At 38.0% G+C, this 27,689-nt stretch overlaps 3 protein-coding genes across 4 annotated transcripts in view; 1 reads left to right on the plus strand and 2 right to left on the minus strand.

The window, feature by feature from the left end:
• mark1 (MAP/microtubule affinity-regulating kinase 1) overlaps window positions 1–8,166 on the plus strand; it is a 52,008-nt gene extending 43,842 nt beyond the window's left edge. The window contains exons 17-18 of one of the 2 annotated variants that reach the window (XM_058760516.1): window positions 3,663–3,707; window positions 5,781–8,166. In XM_058760516.1, the coding sequence (XP_058616499.1) occupies window positions 3,663–3,707; window positions 5,781–6,123 (388 nt within the window). In that variant the 3' untranslated portion in view covers window positions 6,124–8,166. The remainder of the gene's footprint in view (window positions 1–3,662; window positions 3,708–5,780) is intronic. The other variant, XM_058760517.1, reaches the window with a different exon arrangement.
• A 135-nt stretch (window positions 8,167–8,301) lies between these two features.
• Window positions 8,302–15,161, minus strand: zgc:172076. Its single transcript, XM_058760518.1, has 9 exons — window positions 14,315–15,161; window positions 14,076–14,122; window positions 13,074–13,272; window positions 11,037–11,197; window positions 10,549–10,681; window positions 10,323–10,479; window positions 10,121–10,244; window positions 9,771–9,960; window positions 8,302–8,934 (listed from the first exon to the last, which is right to left on the minus strand). The coding sequence occupies exons 1-9, from the start codon at window positions 14,346–14,348 to the stop codon at window positions 8,774–8,776; spliced, it is 1,206 nt and encodes a 401-aa protein (XP_058616501.1). The 5' UTR covers window positions 14,349–15,161; the 3' UTR covers window positions 8,302–8,773.
• A 558-nt stretch (window positions 15,162–15,719) lies between these two features.
• traf5 (Tnf receptor-associated factor 5) lies at window positions 15,720–27,304 on the minus strand. Its single transcript, XM_058759409.1, has 11 exons — window positions 27,139–27,304; window positions 24,933–25,156; window positions 24,744–24,801; window positions 24,540–24,641; window positions 24,292–24,456; window positions 24,132–24,209; window positions 23,220–23,294; window positions 22,971–23,063; window positions 22,689–22,808; window positions 21,678–21,846; window positions 15,720–16,852 (listed from the first exon to the last, which is right to left on the minus strand). The coding sequence occupies exons 2-11, from the start codon at window positions 25,148–25,150 to the stop codon at window positions 16,287–16,289; spliced, it is 1,644 nt and encodes a 547-aa protein (XP_058615392.1). The 5' UTR covers window positions 25,151–25,156; window positions 27,139–27,304; the 3' UTR covers window positions 15,720–16,286.
• Between the last annotated feature and the right edge of the window lie 385 nt (window positions 27,305–27,689).

A 27,689-nucleotide genomic window follows, 5' to 3' on the forward strand; every position in this document is an offset into this window, starting at 1 on the left:
ATCTGGTGTCTGAATAATTTTTGGTTGGACTGTATTTTAAATAGAATTGTTTTGTAATATTTTGAATGTCTTTTATTGTCAATTTTGAGCAGCTTAATTTGTCTTTCCTGGATAAAAGTAGTAATTTTTCTTAATGTTCTTCCTTTTTTTTTTTTTTTTTTTTTTTAATCTTACCCAAAACATTTGAATGGTAGTGTATCACTGTTTTAAAAAAAAAACATTTTTAACATTAATAATCAGAAATGTTTCTTGAGCAGCAAATCAGTATATTAGAGTGATTTCTGAAGGATCGTGTGACTCTGAAGACTGGAGTAATGATGCTGAAAATACAGCTTTGATCACAGAAATAAATAACACTTTTCAATTGTAGTAATATTTCGCAAAATTACTGTTTTTACTGTATTTCTGATCAAATAAATGCAGCTTTGATGCACTTATTTAAAAAACATCTGCCTTACTGCCCCCAAAACTTTGTCTATCAGTTTGCAAGTTATACATTTAATGTGTTGTTTTTCTAGTGTTTTTTAGGATTTAAATTCAAGTTCCTCATTTAAGTTATAAGTATTTTAATACTTTAAATTACATCACCTTGAGGCGCCCTTGGAAGTTTACTGAGGGCCGCTAGTGGACCCCGGCCCCCTGATTGAGCACCACTGCTTTACACTGTTTACAAACCATTAACACAAGAAATCTCTCTTTAACAGCTAAAGCCCTACACTGCGGTGTGTGTGTGTGTGTGTGGAAGAGAGAGAGCCTCACACACACACACACACACACACACACTCCGTGCTGAGCCTGCATTGACTCTAGAGTGTGCTGCAGTCAGTGAAGGACACTGTGTAAAGTGAGCTGATCAGGCAGCTGGCTGCATCTGAAATCAGATGCCATGTGTTAACATCACTCTCAGACCTGCCCCCTACTGTCTGTGTGCAGTTTCATTTGGTGACGCCAATGCAGGAATTACACATTTAAAATTTAATGAAAATGTACTCACTCTCAGGCCATCCAAGATGTAGATGAGTTTCAAAAATGGATGCTCTGCGGTGAATGGGTGCCGTCAGAACAGCTGATTAAAAACATCACACCACTCCAGTCCACCAATTAACGTCTATGACAAACACATGAAATTAAAATTTGTGTGTTTGTAAGAAACAAATCCATCAAGATGTTTTCAGTCCACTTCAGTCCATTGTTTCCGGCAGTCCATAACAGAGAAATCTGCGCAGATCAAACACCGTTTACAATCAAAATCAGTCCAAAACCGCTCTAAACAAATCTGTGGGAGGATTTTGATGTGAGAGACAACAGGAGATGGAGTTTTTCACTGGAGGAGGTGTTATTATGGATTATGAACTTTTGGCCAGAAGCGACATTTTAAAGTTAAAACATCTTAGTGATGGATTTGTTTCTTACAGACACACAGCTTTTGTCTTCAAGACATTAACTGATGGACTGGAGTGGTGTGGATTATTGTGATGTTTTTATCAGCTGTCATTCTGACGGCACCCATTCACTGCAGAGCATCCATTGCTGAGCAAGTGATGCAATGCTACATTTCTCCAAATCTGATGAAGAAACAAACTCCTCTACATCTTGGATGAAGCCTGTGTGTGTGGACATTTCAGTAAATTCATGTTTTTGGGTGAACTAATAATTCAAGTTTTTAATAAATCCATAGTGTATTTATAGATAAATGAATCCCATCGTAAAGTCATTTTCACTTTCGTTCATTTGTTCAGATTTCATGGCTGACCGAAAGGTCATGGTTTTGAACATGCTTGCTTTGTTTGTTTGTGTTGTAGAACTCTGTCTTTCAGAGCGGCGAGGTAGGGGATGATAGTTTGACATATTTCCCGTCTGACTTACATATGGAAATGTGTCCTCACACACCCTTCTCCTCAGAAATAGACTCCCATCAACCCGTGTGTTTCTTACTAATGACCTGTGCATCCGTCACCTCTGTCAATGTTTGCACGGCCTGCAGACTGACTTCCTTTCCCCGTGGAGACTGCTCGTGTTTAGCTGTAGTCTGGTTGAATGCTGATGGTCTGTAGTGGTCCTGTATCCGTTCCCCTTGCTCTATTTGGAATGAATCTCTGTGGTCCGAAGAAGCCACTGTCCATCACCAATCAAAATCACATTAAGGCAGTTTTTTGATTTCTGTTATGTAGCCAGAATGATGAAAGGCCGTTCCTTACAGTGATTTTTCTAGAGTTGAGAGATGTTCACAGGTGCACGTGAAGCAGACCTCCGAACTGTGGTAAAATCACTGTAGCACAGCGAATGGTTTATTGCTTTTATTAAAAAGAAACGCAATATGATGAAACCATCAACAGCGGTATGTATTGGTTCGTTCACATCAAGGACAATAACTGTAAAGGTAAAGTTTGAATAATTATCAGAGAATAATGATGTCTACTGTTACAATATTGTTGGAATCACTTGTTTTTTTCACAAACCAGTTCAGCACTAACCCCGCCTTCAGCTGATTCTTAAGTTCATTGGAAGTGTTATTCACAAATCATTAATTACTCACCCTCATGTCGTTACGGTCACGCCGTAAGACCTTCGTTCATCTTCGGAACACAAATTAAGATATTTCTGATGAATTCTGAGAGCTCTCTGACCCTCCACAGACAGCAAGGGTCCTAACACGATCAAGGCTCAGAAACGTAGCGAGGAGATCGTCGTATGCTGTTTGCAGCGCTGTCAGATTACCTCATGTCTCACTCACCGGTGACAAAACATTGCAGTAATATTACAATAATAACACCGTCCATACTCGCTCGCTCTGCCATAGCGCAATGAACATGCTGATGACGTCTGATGTCTGTGTGAACAGGGTGCGTGCAGGTATGCAAATACATACGTTGATGCATACATACATAGGCAGGTAGGACAGCCTATAGTAGCCCTCCGTGATCAGAATTCGATGGCTGCATCCTTTGAAGGACACAGACTTTGAAGTCTGTGAAGGTTGGACCGACCGTTGATATATGGGACGGTCTAGGATTGATTTTGTTAACTGTGACAGCTGCAGTTGACGAGCGGCAGTAATGTTTATACTGGACTTTTTTTGAAAGTGATATTCAACAGTTAAAACTAAATGGGGTTCACAACCTGTCTAAATATGTTTACCTTGGTCCTGTACATGAGTAAACATTGCATCTCAGTAAGATTTCAACATATATTAAACAGCTTTAAAAAAAAATTTTTATCTTACATTTGTGAATTTGTATCGTTAGACAGCATTCGTCGGCCTTTGAAGGATGCACCCCCTGAATTGGGACTCAGCTGTGGGTGGGTTTTGCACTGAACTGGATTGGGGAAAAAAATTTTTTCCCAAGCTGCCAATTGATTGAAAACTTTAACATCCCAGCAAAGTCCACCAGACTTAAAGGCACTCAAGCATTTTAAATGGCAGAAAACATAACTGCGGCGCACTTATAATAAACAGTGCGTTATCATTTGTTGGTGTGAATGCTAATACGGTTATCGTTATAGTTATCATTCTTGGTGTGAACAGGACTAAACTATAGGCAGTTTACGATTGCCTAGAAACTGTTGTCTTGTTTCTATTAGAAATGCAGACTTGTACTAATCTATGGTTTAGAGTTTAGCTGTCCACTGTTTTCTCAATATGACCTCTGATATTTCCCAAGGGTACCCAGTGAAGGAGAGGCCCGCGGTCGGGCGTACAGTTTGAGGTGAGGTTTTTATAGATCCTCTGTCTTATGTGAGATTGTTGCTTGTGGGGTATTTGTTGTCGCCCCTTCAGGTCAGTCTGAGTTTAAATGGTTCAGATAACCAGTGTACAGTATTTGTGAGAGATTTCTGATTGTTTGGTGTATTTTGCATGTTTTCTAATCATTGAGAGTCGTCTTCTGTCTTTCTAACAGATTTCAACCCTCTAAACAACCTCGCTCACTTCGCAGTCCATTTAAAATAGGATGCACTGATACTGAAAATCTTTACTCCAATAAGCAAAAACAGACATCCAACATCATCCCGCAGATGTTTAATTGCAACCAATTTTACTATATACAGTATGCAAAATATATATTGTGAGTCTAAATATATAGAGTCTAATGTACTGTATGTTTTGTTTTAGCTTTATTGGCCACAGTTTTCTTTCCACGCACCTTATTGGTTTAGTAAGGTTGCTCCAAAAACTTTGCACCAAAATCAATAAATATTCAGATTACTATAACGATATATTTGCATTCACACAATGGATGGTAATATTCTGTTTATTTTAAGCGCATAATGCAGTTATGTTGCCTGGTGATTTAAATGCTGAATGTCTCCAGTTCAAGTAGATTTTGATTGACAGTTTTTTTAACAAAAAAAAAACCAAATCACTCTTGAAAGTGTTTCGACAATATTGTTCCTTTGTGTCGTTATCAGTATATGTGACCCTGGACCACAAAACCAGTCTTAAGTCGCTGGGGTATATTTGTAGCAATAGCCAAAAATACATTGTTTGGGTCAAAATGATCCGTTTTTCTTTTATGCCAAAAATCATTAGGATATTAAGTAAAGATCATGTTCCATGAAGATATTTTGTAAATTTCTTACCATAAATGTATCTCAACTTAATGTTTGATTAGTAATATGCATTGCTAAGAACTTCATTTGGACAACTTTAAAGTCAATTTTCTCAATATTTAGATTTTTTTGCACCCTCAGATTCCAGATTTTCAAATAGTTGTATCTCAGCCAAATATCGTCCGATCCTAACAAACCATACATCAATGGAAAGCTTATTTATTCAGATGTATAAATCTCAATTTTGAAAAATTGACACTTAAAAAATTGGTTTTGTGGTCCAGGGTCACATATATTTGTGTGGAGGCCTTTGCTATTAATAGAAAATGTTAATAATTATTAAAACTTTATAGGTATAATTATTGTGCTTGGTGTGAGCGGCCCTTAAAAGTCTGTTCACACTAACAACGATCATAACGATAACTATAGCATACAAACCAACATGCAATTAAATATATTTTAAGTGCACACTCAGAGGCGGACAGTAGTGAAGTATTTTTACTCTGCTTTAAAAGTACATTTTTCAAGTGTCTGTTCTTTATCGGTGGTGTTCTTTTTTTTTTTTTTCTTTTTTCAAATCTCATATCACTTTGAAAAGGCATTTATTTTCAATAAAAAAAGAACTAAATAATCGAAAAGTTGAAAATAAAGTATCGGGTAGGTGTAAGGAGGGATTTATTGTCCCAATAAGGTTGCATCCATTTAATAATTTGAATTAAACTGAGAATTTACACTCAATACGATATTATTGCATACTGTTTTATTATGTGCTACAATACTGAGGTGCAGATAATTGCCACTATTTGCAATAAGTAGCATAAATAGCGGAAAATCCTGTTATTTTAACATGGTGTAAATAGATGCTATTTACACAAAGTGCAAATAACTATAGATTTCTATCGCTGCAAATAACAATAGCTTTATTAGTGCGTCAATCGATGCTCTCTAATGTGTTGTTCATTATAAGTGCCCATTGCAGTTGTAAATGTTCTTTCAAGTTGTGTGGATTCTGATCAATGTTTGGAAAAAATCTCTCTAAAGGTGATTCCAATGATTGTTCTCTGTGTCGTTATCAGTATAGCTGTAGTACTATTCTCATATAATTAGTGGTTATTAAACCTTTACCTCTATTCTTATTGTCCTTAGATTAGAAACATGGGTGTGAGTTAAGGCTGTTTACACTGTGATGAGAATCAATCTGACATTCTGAACGCTTCTGTGTTTGTCGTCAGGAGCGGATCCGGAGAACCCAAGGAGGAAGGCCGTGACTCGAAGCCCAGATCGCTGCGTTTCACTTGGAGCATGAAGACCACCTCGTCCATGGAGCCGGGAGACATGATGAGAGAAATCCGCAAGGTGCTGGACGCCAACAACTGCGACTACGAGCAGCGCGAGCGCTTCTTGCTCTTCTGCGTGCACGGCGATGCGCGGCAGGACAGTCTCGTCCAATGGGAGATGGAGGTGTGCAAACTGCCCCGCCTGTCTCTCAATGGCGTGCGCTTCAAACGCATATCGGGGACGTCCATCGCCTTCAAGAACATCGCTTCGAAAATTGCCAATGAGCTCAAGCTGTAAGCAAAGGGTTCAAAAAAATACACGACTATAGGGAACACTAAAAAAGGAATCTCACCAGGAAGTTTGAGCACCATTTTGAGTTACTGCTTCTGTAAGCTACTGCTGTAATGTGTAGTGGAGAAAAAATATGAATGCAAAAAGATGAAAAGAGAAAAAACGCCCTAGCCTGATCTTCATGACCTCTCGCATATACGCCTGGTTAAATCAACCATCTTGCAATAATATCGAAACCCTTTCAGGGTCGGCAGGACAGAGATCTGTCGAGCGAATTATCGTAACAGACTTAAAACCGACTTTTCCACATGTACAGTTAAAATATAGAATGTTTTTGTTGTATTGAATTGATGATAGAGTTGTATAATACAAGACTTTCAGCCTACTTATGTGGAGGTGTTGTATAGTCACTATTGAGCTCTGTACAGAAAAATTATGTTCAATGTGTCATACTTGTTTAGTTGCTTTCTTTCTTCCTTGTTTTTTTAGATTTTGAGACCACTCAGTTTTAACAGTTGTTTTATAACTTATCAACATTTGTTTTTAAAGGGAGAGTTGATCCAACGATGGACGTTCTGTCATTTTCATGTGGTAACAAGCCTGTATGTTGTTATTTTTCATGGAAGTAGAACATTTTGAAGAATTATGCAGCTTTTTCTGACTAATTATCGCAAAAATTATAAAACACCGTAATAATAATTCACACAATGCAACTTCAGTGCAATAGCCATAACAGTTACACTTTGTGTAACAATCCAAAATCCAAGTTGTTAATCACTGAAAATGTGCATTTAAAAAAAAAAATTAAATTAATTAAATAACAGCATACATGGCAGGACATGAGGGCAGAAGTTTCATTTTGGATGAATTATCCTTTTAATTCAGAGTGAGAATTAGATGTGATCATAACATCAGAATTAACGAGTAAGTGTTTTGTAGAGCAGGCAGTGTGTTTCCCAGATGCAGATGGTTTGGATGTACAAATCAGCTAGAAATTAGTAAACGAACGTCAACATTATCATTCCATACAGAACATACACTGATACTAACATCATGGAGCTGTAGTGCAGAAATCCTGCGGCGTGTTTGGAGCAGGAGTGGCCAGTTCAGCAACACTGAGCCGAGTGTTTTCCTTCGAAATCAAGAGAAGAGAAAAGCTTCAACTGTAAAGGCCCTTGCACACTGAGTCCGAAATTTTCGTATTCGTCATCTTTTCTTATCAAAATGCTTGTTGCGGATGCAAAAAAAAAAATCGAATCAGGTTCGATTTTCTGCGTTATGACGGACGAAAGTTTCGAAGGCAGTGTGTAAACGTGATTGACACAACGTGAGGTCGTATTTATTTTTTAACGTTAGGGTTAAAATTCGGACGAACATTTTGGACTCGGCGTGCAATGACCTTAACTCCAAGACATTTATTTATTAAGCCATTTTATGCCTTCCTGTTTTATTAACTGTGGAAATTCATCCAGAGAATGCATGACTTTTTTTTTTTTTTTGTAAACTGTTAATTGTTTTGTAATAAGTGGTGATGATGAAGATGAAGATGGGTTACGACCACTCGTACTGGTACTTTCTACTAGTTCTTTTGTACTGAAGTATCGAAGGTTAAATGTGCAATGCTGTCTATGTTGTATTACTGTTATGCTGACTAAAGAGGTTGTGACTGCTCACTTTTAAGGGAAGATGAGGTCAAGTTTGCGTAGTTTGAGAAAAAGGATTAGTGACTAAAAATATTAAAGGGTAAAGCTGTGATTAAGGTTCAGAGAGGCAATGAATGTTCGAATGTCCACTGTGATGTTCCATTTTGTGACGGTACATTTCCAGTTTTTATTTGATTTTATTTTTATTTTTTAAAGGCTGTATGGATGGGAAGCAAGCTGAAGGCTGAGGATCTCCAAAAAATGCAGTTAAACTCAACACATTTCATCCTTCCACACACTCTTCCCATTTATTCTCTGGACATAGTACTGTACATTTCTGCGGAAAAATCCCTTGGGCCACTGTGGTTCAGTCCCACTGGAGCACATTAAAGCTTACTTGAAATGAGTCTTTGAACTAAAATGTCGTGTGTCCTTTTTTGAAGTATACCGCATGCCTCATTGCAATCAATACATCATGTATTTTTGTTGTTCTTGATAACCAACTGAACATTGTGGTCTTGTTTTGCAGATGATCATATATGCTTAGGATATACAGGTAGTAAATACGGCTGACTTTGAAATGAGTCTGTAAACTCAAATGCAGTGAAAATCCTATATGTAGTTTTCAGTTCAAAGCATTGCCTCGGTCATATTTCAGACCCAGAAAAAAAAAATAAAATTACATAGTCTTAAAATAGGCTTAATTTTCATTCATATTAAAATTCTGTATTGTGACATTTTCATGACAATGTGTGTGTAATGGCTTACAATGAAGCCTGTTTTAAGCCCATTACAATCTTCTCACTCTTTATGTAGAATAGGGTGAAATATAATCTAGACCTTTCTTCACGAGAATTCAATAAACCACTAGCATCAACAACATTTTACAAACACAAAAAAAAAAAACTTGTTGCAAAGTCCCTTTTTCATCATAGTGTTGAACAGAACAGAAGACTTTACTCTAGAGCTGTGTTTCAGTTCTCAATAAAACAAAAAGCCTCCTGATGGCCGCTTCACTTCTGAGCAGGTACCAGGTCATCTATGCCACCGTTGTTTTCCAATCTTTTCTCCATTCGGATGAGAAGTTTGACCCCATCCACTACTAGCTGGGTCAGCTCCACTTCATTAAAGCCAATGGTCTGCAGGTTGCTGATTTTGTAGATGCCAGGACAGCCTGCACATTAAATACAGATAACGCAACATTGAATTTGTTCAGAGTACTGAACAAATGAAGTTAGTTTCCTTTGTTATATTTTCTCTATTTCCTTTTGTTCATCAGTGGCAGCTACAATACAATTTATGCATGACAAATTAAAATGTTAAATCAAATCCTCAAAAATATGACGGCAAAGACAAATAACAATCTTGGTGTGAAGATCATCTGAGCAGAATTTGGTTGTGTTAAATTTATAGAAGGAATAGCTAATAACTTTTCATAACATTTTCATTAAAACTTGTATATTTTTTTTCTATGTCAAAATTTGCTCTGTTGGTGGCACTAGAAAATATAAGAGACACCCTAAAATTGCCACTAGGAAAGTTGAGCCATCCCCAATCAGTTCCAAATTTCACCACCTTTTACATGTGTAATAGGCTTCCATGGCAGAAGAAAAATAAAGCTGTATCCAAAATCACATACTCTCTGAGTAGGTACCTCTTTTAAATATATATTTATTTCACAACTGTTAAAGAAAAGTGTGGTTAATATAGTATGAATGTGTGTAGCATGAATTTAATCCAGACATACAACATCCATCATGTGGTCACTGTAATGTGACCTACAGCATCAGTTGCATCGTTTCACTGGTATTCATAACTCATTTCCTGTGGCCTAATGGGAAGTCATTTTTACCTATTGGTTTTTGAATACCTTCTAATCTATATATTAGAAGGTGAAAAATGTATGTATATTTGGATGCAGCCTAATTACATTTTTATGTTAAACTGTGGCTGATATCCTGCATGATTTTACACTACAGATCCTTTAATGAGTTTTTAAAGCAAACATACCAGTTGCTTCCATCTGAAGTCGTAGTCTGTCCAGGATGTCATCCAGGCGTTTGTTCTCGGCGAGATGCAGCAGTTTCACTGTGACACTTGCCTTCAGGCCTGTGCCAACCTCTGCAGGTGAGCTGACCACCCAGCCCAAGTGAGGCTTCCAGATAAATGGATGTCTCAGTTTCTTATACAGTGTCTCCGTCTGTAAAAACATGTTTTAGACTGTTAGTGTGTGCAGAATAGACCATATATAGTACGGTATATATTTATGGCATGCCTCAGGGTTCAATATTAAGACCTTTATTGTTCTCGCTGAAAACATATCAATATGATATTGTATGAGGTAGTCAGTCAAAATTAACCTTCAGCACATTGATGCAGATCGTTTTAAATGCCTCTTGTAAGCAGGCATCACTTCTGTAGGACACCAGTTTCATATGGTCTTCCATGTTCACCCAAATAGCCAGGGTCCCGTCCTCACTTAACCTAATTGCAAGGCAAAAACATACTGTAAATGGCTCTGATGCAAGCAAATACAACCATAAATTATGAACTCTAACCAACCACAGGGCCCTTGAATCGGGCCAGTCACGAGCCACACCGATCTTTATCAAAGACAATGGTGGAGAGTCCATCACAACCCTGCGTTCTTCACTTGCATGGCTGAGTTCATCTATGGAGTAAAGCTTTCCAGGCAGATCCTCACCCAGCTGTTCTAAAACTATAAAACAAGTTATATTAGCAGTATAAAATATATCCATCCACTTAGACCCGTGATCAACTGCAGTACCTGTTTTGGCCAGCGTGAGGAGCTGTCTGCGCTCTCCTCTGCTGCAGTGTGTGGGGAAGCAGTAATCTTCAATGCTGCGGCCTGCAGTCACCTCACAACTCAAAGCATATGCTTGATCAAAGTCATCACCACCCTACACACATAAACACACATTTTACACCTCTATGCCATGCTACCACAGATTTTGCGCTATTCTACAGATCTCATCACTATATTACAATCAAAAACTTAACACCGAGAGGAAAATGAGACTAAATGAAGTTATGTGTAAGAGGTTATTCCTAAAACTAAAATGTTTCACTTACTGTCAGTAACAGAGGTATACAATTGATGACCTCAAACTCACTTTTTCATTGCATATTGTGGTGTGGATAAAGTCCTCTGAATCCTTTTGAAAATCTTGAGATGTGAAATTGAGTCTAACGTGTCCATTTGGTCTCCATTTAATCTCATTTTTGAGATGTGTTGTCATTAGATTTTTTTCTTACCTTCAGGTTGTCATAATTGAAGTCGCTCTCATGAACAGCGTCAGTGGTGACCTTGTAGCCATGGTAAGACTCGATAATACGGTCAAAGAAGTCACAGAACAGGATATATGACTGGGCATCTCCTGCTAAACAGCCCACTGCTTTTGGTCCTGTGGACAGACCTGTCAGACAAAGTCAGACTAGAACTAAAATATAACATCAATGGACAGGGTTTACGAACACCAATATGATTCATATTTGTTTATGGTTCATATCTGATTTCTTATTCAGAGAGAAAGGTGTGGCTCTAGACTGAAAGTTCACCCAGCCATCAAAAAGTTAACTCACAACCTTTTCTTTCTCAGACTTAGTGTGGCAAAAAATGCGTAACTTAAAAAGACTGTCAACCTTTCCCTCGCAGGGACCACCAACCCAGATTATTAAAAAAATACATATAAAATATTATACTTATGAAAATAATAGTTAATAAAAATATAATTAATCATTTTTTCAGAAGATAGACCCCTTGTAGTACCTTCATATAACACCAGGGGTCCACAGATACATAGAAACTAGAACAGAGGTGTCCAAACTCTGTCCTGGAGGGCCGGTGTCCTGCAGAGTTTAGCTCCAACCCTAATCAAACACACCTGAACCAGATAATCAAGGTCTTACTAGGCATACTTGAAACTTTCAGGCAGGTGTGTTGAGGCAAGTTGGAGGTAAACTCTGCAGGACACCGGCCCTCCAGGACCGAGTTTGGACACCCCTGAACTAGAGCCTGATATTCAAGTGAGTCTCTTCTGACATGTGCTTTCTGTGACAGACAGTGTGTGTGAGTGTATGTGTACTTGTTTTTGCTACATTGTGGGGACCAAATGTCCCCACAAGGATATTAAAACCTGAAATTTTTGACATTGTAGGGACCTAGGAAGTCTATGGAAAGTCCTCACAATTCACAGAAACAAACGTGTGTGTGTGTGTCTGTGTGTGGTCGTGATAAACCCTACATTATGAGGACAAAATGTCCACACAAAGATGCCAGTATCCAAAATCCTTGTCCTTGTAGGGGACATTTTTTGGTCCCCATGAGGAAACAGGTTTATAAATCATACAAAGTTTTTTGAAAATCTAAAACTGCAGAAAGTTTTCTTTGAGGGGTAGGTTTAAGTATAGGGTTGGTGTAGGGCGATAGAAAATACAGTTTGTACAATATAAAAACCATTACACCTATGGAACAAACCCATAAAACATGGAAACCCAATGTGTGTGTGTGTGTGTGTGTGTGTGTGTGTGTGTGTGTTAGTTACTCAGTTTTGTTACCAAATGCCCCCAGATGGAAAGTAAAACTTGAAACCTGAATAAATGCAGTCCCTTGGAAAAAGTAAGTGCACTTAGTTGTTTTCAATGTGCACTTAAATCTTAGAAGTATATTTTTAAAACCGATACTTGCATATAATATTAATGAAATAAAAGGCCACTTAAGAGTGCTTAACAGTGCTTTCATGACTGAATCTTAATACACTTTTAAAATGTGCACTTTATAATAATGTCAAATTAAAACTTACTTTAAAGTACATTTTAATCCATTAAGTTTTAGGTCAAAAGCAGTCTAAAATTCTAATTATTGCATTTAATATCAATTTAAACTACAATAATTTTTCATCTAATTGCAATTAACATGCCATGAAGTGTCAGAAAAAAATACATTGTTCACACAAATATATTCTTCAAAAAGGATATTATTGCCATAATAATTACTTCTTTTTTAAGTATGCTAATGTGTAGGCCTACTGCTTTTCATAAGGGCTCCCACGATGAAGATGACTTAATGAACATTAACGATGTCTTCAGATATATTAGCTGTATTCTCCTCTTTGAGGGCAGTGGGTGTACATTCATTCAGAGACGTGATAGTTTCGTCTCTCTGCAGTCTGCAGCAATTTATAGAATGAGTCATAATCTCCAGTGAACAGTTCGTGTAAAATGAGTGAGAATGAAATTTCGATATGTCATACTGCCAAATACACACACACACACACACACAAAATAACTCACCCGGATCCTCAATTCCAGGGCGTATGATATCATCAAAAATGACCCCGCTTTCAGTTGCGCGGTTGAACTGTCGCGAGTACATGTGCAGGTTGAGGATCCGGCCCATCAGGGTGTGGTTTCTGTCCAGGTTTGGGAACTCGTCTTTAGGGGAGCTTCTCTTCAGATTGAACCTGCTCATTGGGTCACGGGGCAGTAAACTCTGGGCAAAAGACAACCGACAGATACCCACACATCGAATTTTATTCAAGACTTGATCAAGATTCTGTAACATCATTTTAAATTCAGTTTGGAAATTGGTTTAATGTATATGTAGTTTGACGCTCAATTTACATCAAATCCATGTCAAGTTTTTGACGTCAGTTTGATTTGCATATTTGACCTGTTTTTTGAATGTCTATTTTGATGTCAGTAATATAATTTAATTAATAAAGAATGATCTTTTGAAGACTTATATTTTCGGTGTAGTCAGTTATTCTTATTAGACTCCATACTGGGAAAAAATTTACATTTTTATCATGATCAAATTATAATATTGTGAATATGTGAAGCAGTGTTATTTTAGTATCAGATGAGATACCATTATAGTTTTAGTAATTTACTTGTGTTTTTGTCATTTTTTAAAAATACATCTATATAGTTTTATTTATTTATGTATTATTTAAGTTTTAGTTATTGTAGTACATTAAGTTATAGTACATTAAGTTAAAATGAGAAATTTGAAATACTTTTTTTAATTATAATTTTAGTATTTAACATGAACAGTGTTCATTGTGCATTAGAAATGAGCATTCATGTTTTGAACCAAACTACGTTTCAAACTTGCAAAGAAAGGTCAAGGTTGTATAGTGAGAGGACGTGGTTGTGTCGATCCATCCGAGATCACTGAACAATGCAACTGCCTGGCAGCACTTTTCTTTTTTTTTTATCCACAAACAGAGAAGAGTACGGGACTTTCCACTAGCTGGGTGTAAATGGGTTTGGTGTATATGTGAAGGGGAATACCTCCAACACAGGCCTGTATTTTGACTCCTTTGGGTGCTCAGTAGGTGCTGAAACAGAAATCATGCATGAGACGTGAAGTCTCAAATACTTCTACACTAACACCACACAAAATTGACATTTTGTGTTAGTGGTTTTTATTTTAATCTAAAATGAGTGGTTAAAGGACCAACAGGTTCTGATGCTCGGTCCATCTCCACCACATGCAATGGCATTTCATGCATCCAAAATGTGACACTTACGCTTAATCATCCACATTTTTTCTCGTTTCCACATCTTGAGCTTTTTGTTTGTTTGTTTTCCTGAAAACGCTTGCACACAGACACACTCCAGCCAACAACAGCTAGACGTAGCTGTGGACGATAGCTATGAATAGCCAGAGGGGCTCATCGTCATATGAGCGGCTATTGTCCCATCATTCACCACACAAAGCACGAGCGCCCATGCCGGTGTCATGTTGCCTGTCTGTAATAATGTAGCTATTTATACACTTGTGTCAGTGTCATGCTTCACGTTGAAGCTCGAGGGTTGGGCATAAACACTTGCAGTGTCTGTACTTTGACAAAACCAGGGGGTTTTAAATTTGGTTCAAGTGAAGAAAGTTGTGGGATTTTACATTGGAAACAGATCTGAAGATGACATGCTTTGAGAGGAAAATGCATTTTATTGCATATGTGGTCTAAGCGTGAATTATGATCGTTCGAAATGTGCTTGCTTTTCATTTAATCACCACAACTGCAAACATTACAGGTATCTCTTTACTGATAAAAATATATGTAAAATAAAAATGTACAGTGGTGGCCAAAATGATTAGAGCACTAGTATTTTCAGCAGCTAAAAAAATGGTCAGTTATTTCTATCTTTTGCTGTAGTGTGTCAGTAGGAAATATCAGTTTACATTTCTAAACATTCGTTTTGCCATTAATAGTAATAATACAGTTAGATTTTTGTCTGACAGCAGCCAGTGCTCCACACAAGAGATCTGATACCTTGTATTTAGCATGCGGATATGCAGTTTCAACAGTGTTTAGCATAAACTACTGTAGGTGGTTCTTGCTAACTACTGTATAACAGGAGACATTTACCAGTAACAGAAAACAAAGCTCAGTTTTCAAGTAACTAGTAAAAGTATCACATTATTTTTAAATTTACAACAAAATAACTGAGTGACTTTTTCAAATAAGCAATGCAAGCTACTTTGTTTTCCCATTTATTCACTGACACTGTTGAGAGGAATTATGAGTGAGGTGCAGAGGAAGAGGCATTTTCTTCAGCCTTATTCTTATTAATTTCACTTTTTGGTGTAAAAGTGCCTTTACAGTTGCCAAAAATATAACTTTTGGGGTTTTTGTTATTAATAAAAAACAATTAAGCAAGCCCAGCCCAGCCAAAGTAATGTAATGCATTACAATGTTGTGTTACTCCATAAAAAGTAACTAATTGCATTACTTAGTTACTTTTTATGGAAAGTAATGCAATGCAATTAGTTACTTTTTATGGAGTAACACAATATTGTAATGCATTACTTTTAAATGTAACTTTCCCTGACACTGAATATGGCAGTTACACACTGGGATAGCTAGCTAGCTAGTCCACTGAACTAACTTTAACATGAAAAGAACTTCTGTAAAGTTTAAAAATATCAGAGCCAGTTGTTGGGGTGGGCTCTTACAGCGGTGACCACTGAGCTTCAGAAAAACAAACTAACCACTGTCCTTTTTCCTCAACAAACATTTAGGATAGCATCGATCAGGCGTCAAGACACACTATTTGAAATGATTTTCTTTATTGACTGGAAAGCAGTGCAGAGAGATATGGGGATAGATTTATTTAAGCATTAAAATGTGACCCAGGTCTTTATGAGCCAACATGTTGCAGGCAAGTGTGCTATGATCTGCACCACTCACTCCGACAAGACAAAGACCATTAATGGATCTTGGCTAGAAATAATCAGTATCATAAACGGTTATGTTTTAGGACCGATACTGTTCTCATGTGCAGAATTTTGTTCATTCACATCCAAACTGAAATTTCATAAATATGGCACATAAGAGCAATACATTCAACACCTTCAGCTGGTTTGAACGGATTCTGATTGATGAAAATCTGTGCATGTAAACATAATAACCAGTGCTACTACAATAAATGTCTTCAAGTGGGTATTAAATGACACTTCAGTGAATCTGTTTTGGGACAATACATTTTTCTCATAGGCTACAAATCCTCTAATCCAGTTGTGTCCACCTTTACTTTGATGAACAGCGTGTCGTCTCTCACATAAACGGCATTTCGAGGGGCCTCCAGATCGCCGTGGGATATGAATCTCGGGAAACCTGTGGCCACATTAGCATCAGATGTTGGCCGACGAAAGCTATCGCTGTTGGTATCGGGGGTGAAAGTATTGCTCTTGTGGTTCCTCAAGCTGCTTTGGTCCAGCAGTGTTAACGTTACGTTCTGTTTGAACGGCCACGGTAAGAGTGAGTCGAAGTCTCCACGCATTATCGTGATGTAGAGCGACAGGTGAGTGCCTCTCCCTGAGTTGTCCCCGCCAAGGTAAGCACGCACACTGAGCTTGTAGCCGCTACGGCTAGTGTAGAAGGGGGTCGAGTTGAGCGAGGTGCCGGCCTCTTTCCGGTGCCAGTAGTCGCGCACTTTCCAGATGAGCTTCCCGTCATAGGAAGTGGATTCCAGCTGGCGGAAACGCTGCTCGTTACACTGCAGCTGCTCCACGTGGATGTCTAACAAGCGGGTATGACGCTGACACGTCTGTTCTAACGCACCTGAGGGACACAAACACACACAGTTCTACTGTTACCGTTTCGCAAAGAACATCTGGATGGAATTGTTCTGTGTGAGACCAGAAACAAACTCTATAATTCACTCATCTTGTTGTTCCAAACCTGTATAGGCCACGACACACTAAGCCAGGGTTGTCTTGACTTGGTCCAAAAAATGCTAATGCTAATGGAAAGGATAGGCCGTTTGTTTTTTATGGATGTCAATGGAGGTGAGGCTTCACTAGACTGAATAAACAACCTTTTAGAGGAAACGGCTCATGATATCCATAAATGCCGATTGGGTGTTGTACAACTCTGACTGAAATTCAATGACGTCAAGGCTGTAATGTGATTGGTTAGTAAGGGACACGTGATCAAAGTTAGCCATTATGCTTTCTCTGATAGTAAGTAATACAGACCCTCTCATCTCCCTATAGTAAGACAATCTCTGGCCAGTGTCCTGCAGTTTAGCTCCAACTTGTCTCAACACACCTGCTTGGAAGTTTGTAGTATGCCTAGTAACACCTTGGTTAGCTGGCTCAGGTGTGTTTAATTGGGGTTGGAGCTAAACTCTGCAGGCTGTTGGCCCTTCAGGATCAGGATTGGACCTCCCTGGATTAAACAATGTCAACGTAGGGCTGGACGATATGACCTAAAATCAAAATCTCGATTAATTGAACATTATACCTTGATTACAATTAATGAAAGATTATTTTATTTATTTATTTGCCCTCTGACAAGGTCTGTTCTGTAAATATGCTCAACTATTAAAGGTGGGATATTTTATCTAATGAAAGTGTGCATTTCTTATCTTTGTGATTTTAAAATAATAAAAAGCTAAACATTGCAGGAAGGTGGCCCTCCAGGAGCAAGATTGGACACCCGGCCCAGTTCTTACATTACTGCAATGACAACAAACATCAATACTCAATGGCAACATTATATTTTGGCCAGTAAAACCATGCGTTATTCAAATGTTGAAAGTCTACCTAATTTGTTTAGCAAGACCGGTTTCTTCAAACTGTTGCTCCACCAGAAAACTACCCAGTTGAACAAACCAGCATATGCTGATTAGGTATGTTTTGAAGCATAGTAGCTGGTTTGAGCTGGTCATGTGCTGGTCGGTCCTGAACTGGTTAGCTCCTGCTCAAGACCAGCTTGACTTAAAGGGCACCTATTATGCAAAATCAATTTATACGTGGTGTTTGGACAGAAATATGTGTTGGCAGTGTGTGACCACAAGCCTACACACCATACAATGATAAAACTCCACCCTCTCCTTATTTTTTAATCCCCATTAAACCAAATCAGTCTCACTAGTCCTGCTGTTTTGGTTCTCTAAGCAATATGACGTCACATTGCTTAGGCCCCGCCCATGCCTTTGACTGACAGCCCTGCATTGCCATAGTTTCTGCCCTCAGAGTGTTGTATGCTATCCTTCATTTTCTCCGCTCTTGAGCAGCTGTATCATCAACAATGTCTCGTAAGCAATCCCCGTATAAGACTGAAGATAAGAGTCTCCCAACATTTTGGGCCTGTATTCACAAAACATTTCATCTTACCACTAGGAGTTCTCCTAAATAGCAGTAAAAAATTTTAGCTAAGAGTTTTCTCTTAAAACCTATCCACAAAGCTGCTGAGACGAACTTTTACTAAGGAATAGAGAGAAGTCTTAAAGGTCCCATGGCATGAAAATTTCACTTTGTGAGGTTTTTTAACATTAATATGAGTCCCCCTAGCCTGCCTATGGTCCCCCAGTGTCTAGAAATGGCGATAGGTGTAAACCGAGCCCTGGGTATCCTGCTTCACCTTTGAGAAAATGAAAGCTCTGATGCCCAATCTGGAATCTTCCCTTTATGTCGTCATACGGGGAAAGGTTACCTCCCCTTTCTCTGTTTTGCCCGCCCATGAGAAAATGAGCTACTAATGTGCGAGGTGAGCGCAATATTTTTTTTCCCTCGAGAGACATCATGGCTTGCAAACGAGCAAAGCATGGCAGTTGCTCAGTGTTTGGATGTATAAATGAACACCAAAGTATTTTTTTAGTTCCTTCATCCGAGCCTATGGCTAGCATTATCTACATGATAATAACTGTAACAGCATACATAAACAAACCAACTAAAGTACCGTATCCAGACACAATATTTTAAACTAACCATTCGGAGACGTCCTGCTGTAGCCGCTGAGTTGCAACTTCTTCATCCGGTGCTTCTCCATCCGGATCAGATTCTGGGTCAAACTGAAAAGCTTGAAGGACTGTGTGTCTACGAGCCATTGTGATACATCCACTGTCAACATTAGCGCATGGTAGCACATGGTAGCGCAAGCTGGTTAGGGCCACACACCCACCCTCCACCTTGCCCCGCCTCTCTCCTCCTCATTAGCATTTAAAGCTACAGACACAGAATGGCACATCCTAAGGAAAGCTCATTGTGGGACTGGCTCGTAGTGGCTGAAATTCTGCACCAAGGCTGACTGCACCGATGACAGCTTAGTGCGAGCTCTGTAACATAGCGCTGTTTCGTCCCACTTTCAGTGCATTTGGCTTCCCATATGTACGGCTGAACACCGTACTCTCGCTCTCAGTCATGTTGCTGTTTATTGTTGTAGGTATGCATAGCAGAGAGATGTATACGCTACGCCCTCTTCTGGAGACGGGGATATGCAGCTCATTTGCATTTAAAGTGATACACACCAAAACAGCTCTTTTTTAGACACACCCCAAAAATGACATTTTCCAGATATTATAATAAATTATCTGTGGGGTATTTTGAGCTGAAACTTCATAAACACATTCTGGGGACACCCAAGGCCAATATTATATCTTATAAAAAAGGGCATAATAGGTGCCCTTTAAGTGCTGCATTTGATACAATAGATCACCAGATTCTCATAAATAGATTAGATGAAGTGATTACAGTATGTTGGTCTATATGGAACTGTTTTGAATTGTTTTTAATCATACCTTAGCGGAGGAACATTTGTAGTATCTATTAATAATACCTTGTCTGAACATTACAAGTTATCATGTGGGGTTCCTCAGGGATCAATTTGAGGACCACTGCTTTTTAATCTTTATATGTTACGTTTCAGTCACATTATCAGGAGGCATGGTACAGTGGATCTTTTTTCATAGTTATGCTGATGACACACAGTTGTATGTAACCGTGTCTCCTGATGATCATGTTCAACTTGATTCTCTTGTAAATTGCATCCAAGGCACAAAGGACAGGATGTCACAAAATTTCTTACAACTCAACCAAGATAAAACGGAGGTTTAGATTATTGGATCAAAAGCACAGAGAGAGAAATTGATCCCTAAACTAAATATACTGGGATTAAATCCAAGCCAAGTGGAAAAAAAATTAGAGGAGTTGTCTTTGATTCGGAATTTAACTTTAAAGCTCATGTATATAATATTATGAAAATTGCATTTTATAATCTGAAGCAATATAGAAAAAAATAATGCATAAATTTATAACTAGCAGGCTTGACTATTGTAATGTGCTCCTTTCAGGTCAACTAAAGAATCCAATTAATCAACTAATACAAAATTGTGCTGTTAGAATATCGACAAAAGCGAAAAAGAGAGATCACATTACACCTGTATTGAAGTCATTACATTGGTTACCTGTTAGTTTTCGTATTGATTTTCAAAATCTTTTATTAGTTTATAAGGCATTGCACGGATTTGCTCCAGTCTATCTTTTAAAAATGCTTACAGTATATGAACCCAGAAGGACTCTCAGATCTTCAGATTCTTTTCTTCTAACTGTACCTCATAGTAGAACTAAAAAGTTTGGTGATGCTGCTTTTAGCCGCCATGCTCCTCGCCTCTGGAACAACCCTCCAGAGGACATAAGATGCACTGAAAGTATTAATAAGTAATAAAAAATTAAAAACATATTTTTTTAGTCTGGCCTTCCTGTGATGTCCTATAAAATCTTTGTATATTTCATATTTTGTTTTTCATTCATTTTAATGTTTCATATTTTAATGATAAAATTTAAAATTTTGTTCTTGTATTTTAATGGGTTTATTTCTATTTTGTATTTGGTGTACTCAATTGTTTAAGTATTTGGTTCCTTCTTGCTTGTAAAGCACTTTGAACTGCATTAAGTTGTTTGGAAAAGTGCTATATAAATAAATATTTGCAAGATTTTGCTTGCTAAACCAGCTCATGATGACCAACTAAGGACCAGCTTAAACCAGCTCCAACCAGCTGCCATGCTTCAAAACATACCTAACCAGCTGTTTTTTTCAACAGGGTAGTTGACCCAAAGGGAAACCTGTCTTTAGAAGACTGTTTACACTACCATCCTGCAGAGTTTAGCTCCCACCCTGATCAAACAAAAAGATGTTCAGGATCGAATACAACAGCCAGGGGTCTTGGAACTAAAATCTGTACGAAGACAGTCCTCTAAGAGCAGGGTGGGCCACCCGTGGTTTACACTAATGCCCACTAAAGCTTTCCTTGCAACAAGGCTGGGAACACAACTTGTAATTATCCATCCATCCATTTCCAAACTGCAGGTCATGTAGGGTCATGGGGTTGTTGGAGCCTGTCCCAGCATTACATGGGTGACTCACACCGATGTGCAATTTACAATTCCCCTGTCCTGCATGACGTCTTTGGATTGTGCACCCCGAGGAACCAGGGACCTTCATGCATCACTATCAAGGTCATGCATCTTGGAACCCAACAGCGCAACTGAGGCCAAACTATTGAATGTTTGCATTGTGCATTTTGAGGTTCACCCATCTAGTCCAGCAGGTCTCTACAAGTAAACTGTGTCAACATTCAAGTGGCCCATCAGACTTGACTTACCCAGGTGTTCCTTGAGGCTTTCTGTGACCGCCACCTGCTGTCTGAGGGAGTCCAGTGATGCCCGAAGGCGTGGGAGCTCTTCACTCAGTTCAGACCCCAGAACTCCCCGCAGATCCCTCAGTTCACGCTGAACACTACAGATCCCCACTCGCTGCTCCTCCACAGACCTCTGCCACACAAACACAGATCATACAGTTAACTCTGATGTACATACAAACGGTTATATAACAATAACTGTGCATTATCCATGTATTTGGCAAATAGATATATAAAAATGCAAATACAATATGCATAATTTTTTTTCATCCAATAAGAAGACATAACACAATCTACGATGGAAACAAAATGCACCAAAAATTTTTTTTTACAAAAATAATGTGGCACTGCCTGAACAGATCATTTGATTGGATAGCCGGACCGACTGGTGGACCAATCTCTGTGCACACCATCTTAAATGTTGTTTTAATCATTGCTTGAGCCAATGTCTGTCATCAAAATGATTCCTTGAAGAACTGTCGATTGCATTCACAAATATTAGGCATCCAATGCAACAGTGCTTGTTATTGTGTTTCGCAAGTAATTTATTATGTAGGAAAAAGAGCTACGTTGACTTCCCGGGTTGCAGCAACTTATATTGTATTATTGATATTTTGTACCAGTTTCCCAGGAAGTGACGTTTTTGATCTCTTGAACACATGAGATGAAAATAGCGCTTTATTCGCAAATGTTTAACGCAGTATTCCAATTTTTATTCGCTATGACGCTATAATGACTTATGACCACATAAATAATGGCAATAATACATTATTGTACAATGAATGTTGAGAATTCTCTAAATAACAAAAGTAATTGACATTAGAGTGAAAATTATCGCTGCTATGGATTCAGAAACAAGTCGACTGTTCCTTAAACTTGGTATTGTTATAGGGTTTATGAGAATTTGAGAAGACGTTGTTTCTAAAATTACAGGACAACTAGCTTTTTTTTTTATTTAACACGGGGTTTCTTTACCTGTAACGTAGTAAGAGTGCTGTCACACAGGGTGATGTCCCGGTCCAGATTACTGACCACAAGGCTTTTGTCCTTCAGCGCCCCCTGTTGGACTAACATATCCTTCTGCAGCTGTTCCACCTACAACCACGACCATTTGTATATTACATGCAACATTTTTATTTAAGCAATAGTAAGCTTAGCACGTAATGGGATGTACTTATAACATTGTTTTATGAACCATAATTTCTCCATGATTTCTTTTTGTATTTTACACTGATATTTATACAGCTTGTTTCATACCTGTTTCTCAAGTTTGGTGTTGCTCTCCAGAACAAGCCGAACATGGGAACTGAACTCTGAGTTTTCATGAACTTGCACTTTCCCTCTTTTACCCTGAAAGAAAGAAAGAGTTCAAAGCCTAAGATCCGAAAACGTATTACAGCTTCAGACAAACGGAAACATTTATTGAACTGCAACTTATTGAATAGGAGAACATAAATAAAAAGACACTTTCACTTGCTTCAGTGTTAAATATGAATGTTTTCTTACTCTGAATGTGCAGCCGTAGTTTTTATAAATACAGTCAGTCTCCACTTCGAGACACTCATCAGCATGAGCTTGCAGCTGCAATGAGGATCAACAAGCAAATTAAAATACCTGACTATTCATGGAGCCCATATATTGATGGAAAAATATGAGAAATTAAATTTTCAAGCTCGCAAAAGTTTTGTCTTATACGTTTACATTACATTTGCCTTTTCATTAGCTCACAAATCATTTGCACCATTTCCAAACTTTGACAGTGATGGACATAATATGAATATGAGGTGGGAGGAAAATTGTATTTTAGTGCTTCTGCAAGCAAATGCAAATTTTCTTGGAGGAATGCAATAGTTTTGCAAGCAAACACTTTAAAACACTTTTTTTTTTTCAATCACCACGTAAGGGCTCCCACAGCTTTTAAATTCAAGCCTTCTGTGTTCGCTTGCAAAACTTTGTATTCTCTCGCAAAACTACTTTGTGTTTACTTGAAAAAAGGGACATTGGTGATGATAAAAAAACAAAATTTAAATGCCTTTTGTGTTTAGAGAAATTTTGTGTTTGTTTGCAACAAACTATATTTTGCATGTGCAAGTGAACACAAAGTTTCTGTGGGGAATGCAATAATTTTGTGGGAGAATGCAAAGTACTGTATCATAACGAAACCAAACACAATACTTCTGTGAGGGATCATAAATGTTTTGCGAGAGGATGCAACGTTTCTTATGGGAACACAACACTGATTCTGAGTAAATGTGAAAGCATTAAAGTATAATTTCCAGTCTCATAATTCTTCCATCTTCGTGTCTCCTTAGGTGCTCCACATTAATCTAAAGAGAGCAATTTGCTGCAAAGCAGGACAATGTGCACTAGATGCATATTCATTAGAATACAGCTTTCTAAAAGCAGACTGTGCCACACCTTGTGTCTTTTGATCATCTGAAGACACTTGTTGGGACACGGGAATTCGATTTCAGGGCATGAAGTCTTCTGATGGACCTGTCATAGTTCAGAGGCAAGATTAGAAACAAGCACAGCTCAGATGACTGTATGCAGTATTGAGAGAGGGAAGCGCTCTGACCAGCAGCTGAGACACGAGGAACGATTGTCTGCAGTGATGGCAGGACTCCAGTCGGACGGAGCAGATGTTCCTCTCATGGTCCGTTAGGTTTTTGCGTAACACAGTGTCGTTGCACCCTACATTTGAACATCTAATTCGCTCATACTGGCAAGCTTTTAGATGATCCTGAGAAAGAGAGGTATTGTTATTCTCAGCTCTGGATGATGGATACTGACACGCAATTTCCAGCATATTAGATCATGTTTTACCTGAAGGTTACATAAGGTAACCCTCTGTGTGCAGTCTGGGGCATTGGTGCAGTACATCTCCAAGTTCAGCAGTTCTCGTTTACAGCAGTTATCTTGAAAAATCTGCAAGCATTGCAATTGCCATTCAGTGAAATATAACGGAAAATAAAGCTAGATTTTCGATAAGCGCACTTAAATATGCATTTAAAAAGTTAATATTCTCACCTCGTCTGGTTTTATAGGAATGCTGTCTAAGGGACATTTCGAACTTCCCCCATTTTCACTGAAAAGAGGAAGGTTTACACATTGCCAAATCATTTTAGATGCACTTTCATTATATTAAAATTATATTTATCTTTGCTGATAATCAACCATCAAATTGTTTAACTGATTTAACTGATGAATGTTTCTTACATGTAAGCCCTCACGCACTGAGCGCAGAAGATGTGCCCGCAGCCCGTCTGGTGAGGGTTCAGGACGATCCCGCCGCAGGACGGGCAAATGAACTGCTGCTCTAAACGCAACACGAAGCGCAGCGTGCGATTGGCCAGAATGGATTCCAGCTCCCATGACTTCATGAGCTCAGAGTTCTGACGGGACAAGCCGGGACACTCGTTCTCCTCTGCGGCCATGGAAACCTGGTGAAATTAATGGAAATTAGATGTAGGCTGACACAGAGACAGATATGTAAATCATTTGAAAACTGCAATTCTATTTCATGTTCCTCTTTTGTTTTTAGCATGATTGAAGTTGATCTACATATCAAAATCCTCTAATAACACCCGGAACTAATATTACTAAGCAGCAATAAGGGCTAAATTAAGCATTTATATCATTCTTCTTGTACTCCAAGTTCAACATATGTGACCCTGGAGCACAAAACAGTCATAAGTAGCACGGGTATATTTGCAGCAATAGCCAACAATACATTGTACGGGTCAAAATTATCCATTTTATGCCAAAAATCATTAGGATATTAAGTAAAGATCATGTTCCATGAAGATACTTAGTAAATTCCCTTCTGTAAATATATAAAAACTTATTTTTTGATTAGTAATATGCATTGCTAAGAACTTCATTTGGACAACTTTAAAGGCTATGTTTAGATTTTTTTGCACCCTCAGATTCCAGATTTTCAAGTAGTTGTATCGCAGGCAAATACATGTCCTCCGTCCTATCCAGCTTTCAGATGATGTATAAATCTAAATTTTAAAAAACTGACCCTTATGGTTTTATGGTCCAGGGTCACATATTTTAATGCATATTTACTTGCGTTCAAAATGTCTAATATTTCTGGCTATTACAAGCTGTTACAATACAAATATCCGGGTATCAGAAAGTTAACGAAATACACAAACACACACGTTTTCAGTTTTATTCGAAGATTATGCTTATAATGATATTAAATATAATATTATATTATAATAATTGTTGATTTAAAAGTTTAAACTAAATTAAGATGGAGTGAATTTTAGATAGTTTGGATGGCAGCTTTTACCCTGTTTTATAAAACTCCTAAAATGAAAAAAAAGTTATTTAAAAAAGTGTTTCTTCATGGTTTCCTTGTTCGAAATGTTTCAAACCAAACATAATTTCTCAGGAAACTTGTTTTAATTGGTAATCAATTTAGAGTCTTTCCAACATTCAACATTCCACCCTGTTTGATAAAATTACAAACCAAAAAAAAAAGTAAAAAACAAATTTTTTTTTTTACTATTTATTTCCATCCTATTCATTTTCTTGTAAGCAATTAAGCAAGCAACCAATATGCAAGCAATACAATTATAAAAATAACAATCAAAAAAATAACTAAAAGCTTGAAGCATCTGAGCTTGACACCGGCATATTTCCGAAAGTCTGGTAGACCTTTTTATAGCAAGACTTCCTTTTACTTTTAGATCAAATAAACCCTATGTTCAGTTAATAAATGCACTCACGCGACCTAAAATGAATTCATTTGAACAACCCGTATGTTAACTTGAAACATAGTTATGAGGGGTTACAAGGTTGACAGATACAGATTAATTTGACTTTCAGTTTTGTAAAACAACAAAGTGCTACAAAGCGTAGAAATGTGAATACATATCCATTCTGTAATATTTTCAATGATTAATTGTTAGTACGGTTGACATTTAACATCTTCCCTACTCATATACACACAACAAAACACAATAAAGTGATAATAAAAGATACTTTAATTGATCATTGCATATTAAAAAACGTTACCGAACTGTTATAACGACGAAATTATAGTAACAGAGTGGACGCATTAATCTGCGGACGCTACTTTTGTAAATGTAACGTTAGTTTTAAAGCACACTGCGTGCTGTTCCTGTGTGTGTGTGTGTGTGTGTGTGTGTGAGAGAGAGAGCAAACATATGGGGAATCCCCAGTGCTACAACATGACACTCTGAATATAAACTCAACTAAAGCAGTTTACTATTACACCGCTTTATAAAGTGCGCGCAATCAGCGTCCTGAGCCAAGCCTCGTGAAAACACAGTCAGCAGCTGTTAACCATCTAGTCCACATTTAAACATTTACTTTCGCTTTACACTGTCTGTCGGCTAAGTTATATGATTCGCAGTATTTATTTTTTTAAATGCACGGGTTTACATACCTGAGGGTTGATGGCGTTAATAACACATTTTGACTAATGTGGTTGAGGTTCAGTGGATGCAAGTTAATCCTGGTGTATATATATATATATATATATATATAATATTTGACAGCTACGCTATCAGCGCGCAGTGCCGACGCACGCAGTACGTCCCTCTTATTTTGGGCGCGCTGCCACGCGATTAAACCGAACGGAAAACGGAACGACCAATCCTACTACGGCGAAGGCCTCGGCTCATGAATATTAATTAGGGAGCGTCACAGAATGGTTGCAACGCAACGAGCTAATGGATATTCATAAAGGAAGCCTTGGCTATAGTAGGTTTTGAACGGAAAGTGCACTGCAGGAAGTTTCTTTAAACGAGTAAGAAAAACTAAATTATATATTCCATAAATAGCCGAGACACACTTTAAGGCATCTTTCACGTAAAATAGGAAAGAAACACACGTTTAACAGTGTGTAGAAATGCTAGATGAAATGAAAATGAAATTCAGAGTCTGTGTTCAAACGTGTTTTAATGTTTCCATATGACAAGCACATGACACTTCACA

This window comes from Onychostoma macrolepis, chromosome 22, assembly GCF_012432095.1.
Source record: "Onychostoma macrolepis isolate SWU-2019 chromosome 22, ASM1243209v1, whole genome shotgun sequence".
In the NCBI taxonomy this organism is placed as follows: domain Eukaryota; kingdom Metazoa; phylum Chordata; class Actinopteri; order Cypriniformes; family Cyprinidae; genus Onychostoma; species Onychostoma macrolepis.

What these genes read in the sequence shown, in the direction of transcription:
- zgc:172076 (XM_058760518.1), bottom strand. Translation starts at nt 14,348, where the DNA reads ATGTGGAAACGAGAAAAAATGTGGATGATTAAGC. An exon ending in AATACAGGCCTGTGTTGGAG is followed by an intron (nt 13,273 to 14,075) that starts GTATTCCCCTTC and finishes TCTTTTGCCCAG; the next exon opens with AGTTTACTGCCCCGTGACCC. An exon ending in CCTCACGCTGGCCAAAACAG is followed by an intron (nt 10,480 to 10,548) that starts GTACTGCAGTTG and finishes CTTGTTTTATAG; the next exon opens with TTTTAGAACAGCTGGGTGAG.
- traf5 (XM_058759409.1), bottom strand. Translation starts at nt 25,150, where the DNA reads ATGGCCGCAGAGGAGAACGAGTGTCCCGGCTTGTCCCGTCAGAACTCT. An exon ending in TTACCTTATGTAACCTTCAG is followed by an intron (nt 24,457 to 24,539) that starts GTAAAACATGAT and finishes TCTCTTTCTCAG; the next exon opens with GATCATCTAAAAGCTTGCCA. An exon ending in AGATGATCAAAAGACACAAG is followed by an intron (nt 23,295 to 24,131) that starts GTGTGGCACAGT and finishes TCCTCATTGCAG; the next exon opens with CTGCAAGCTCATGCTGATGA.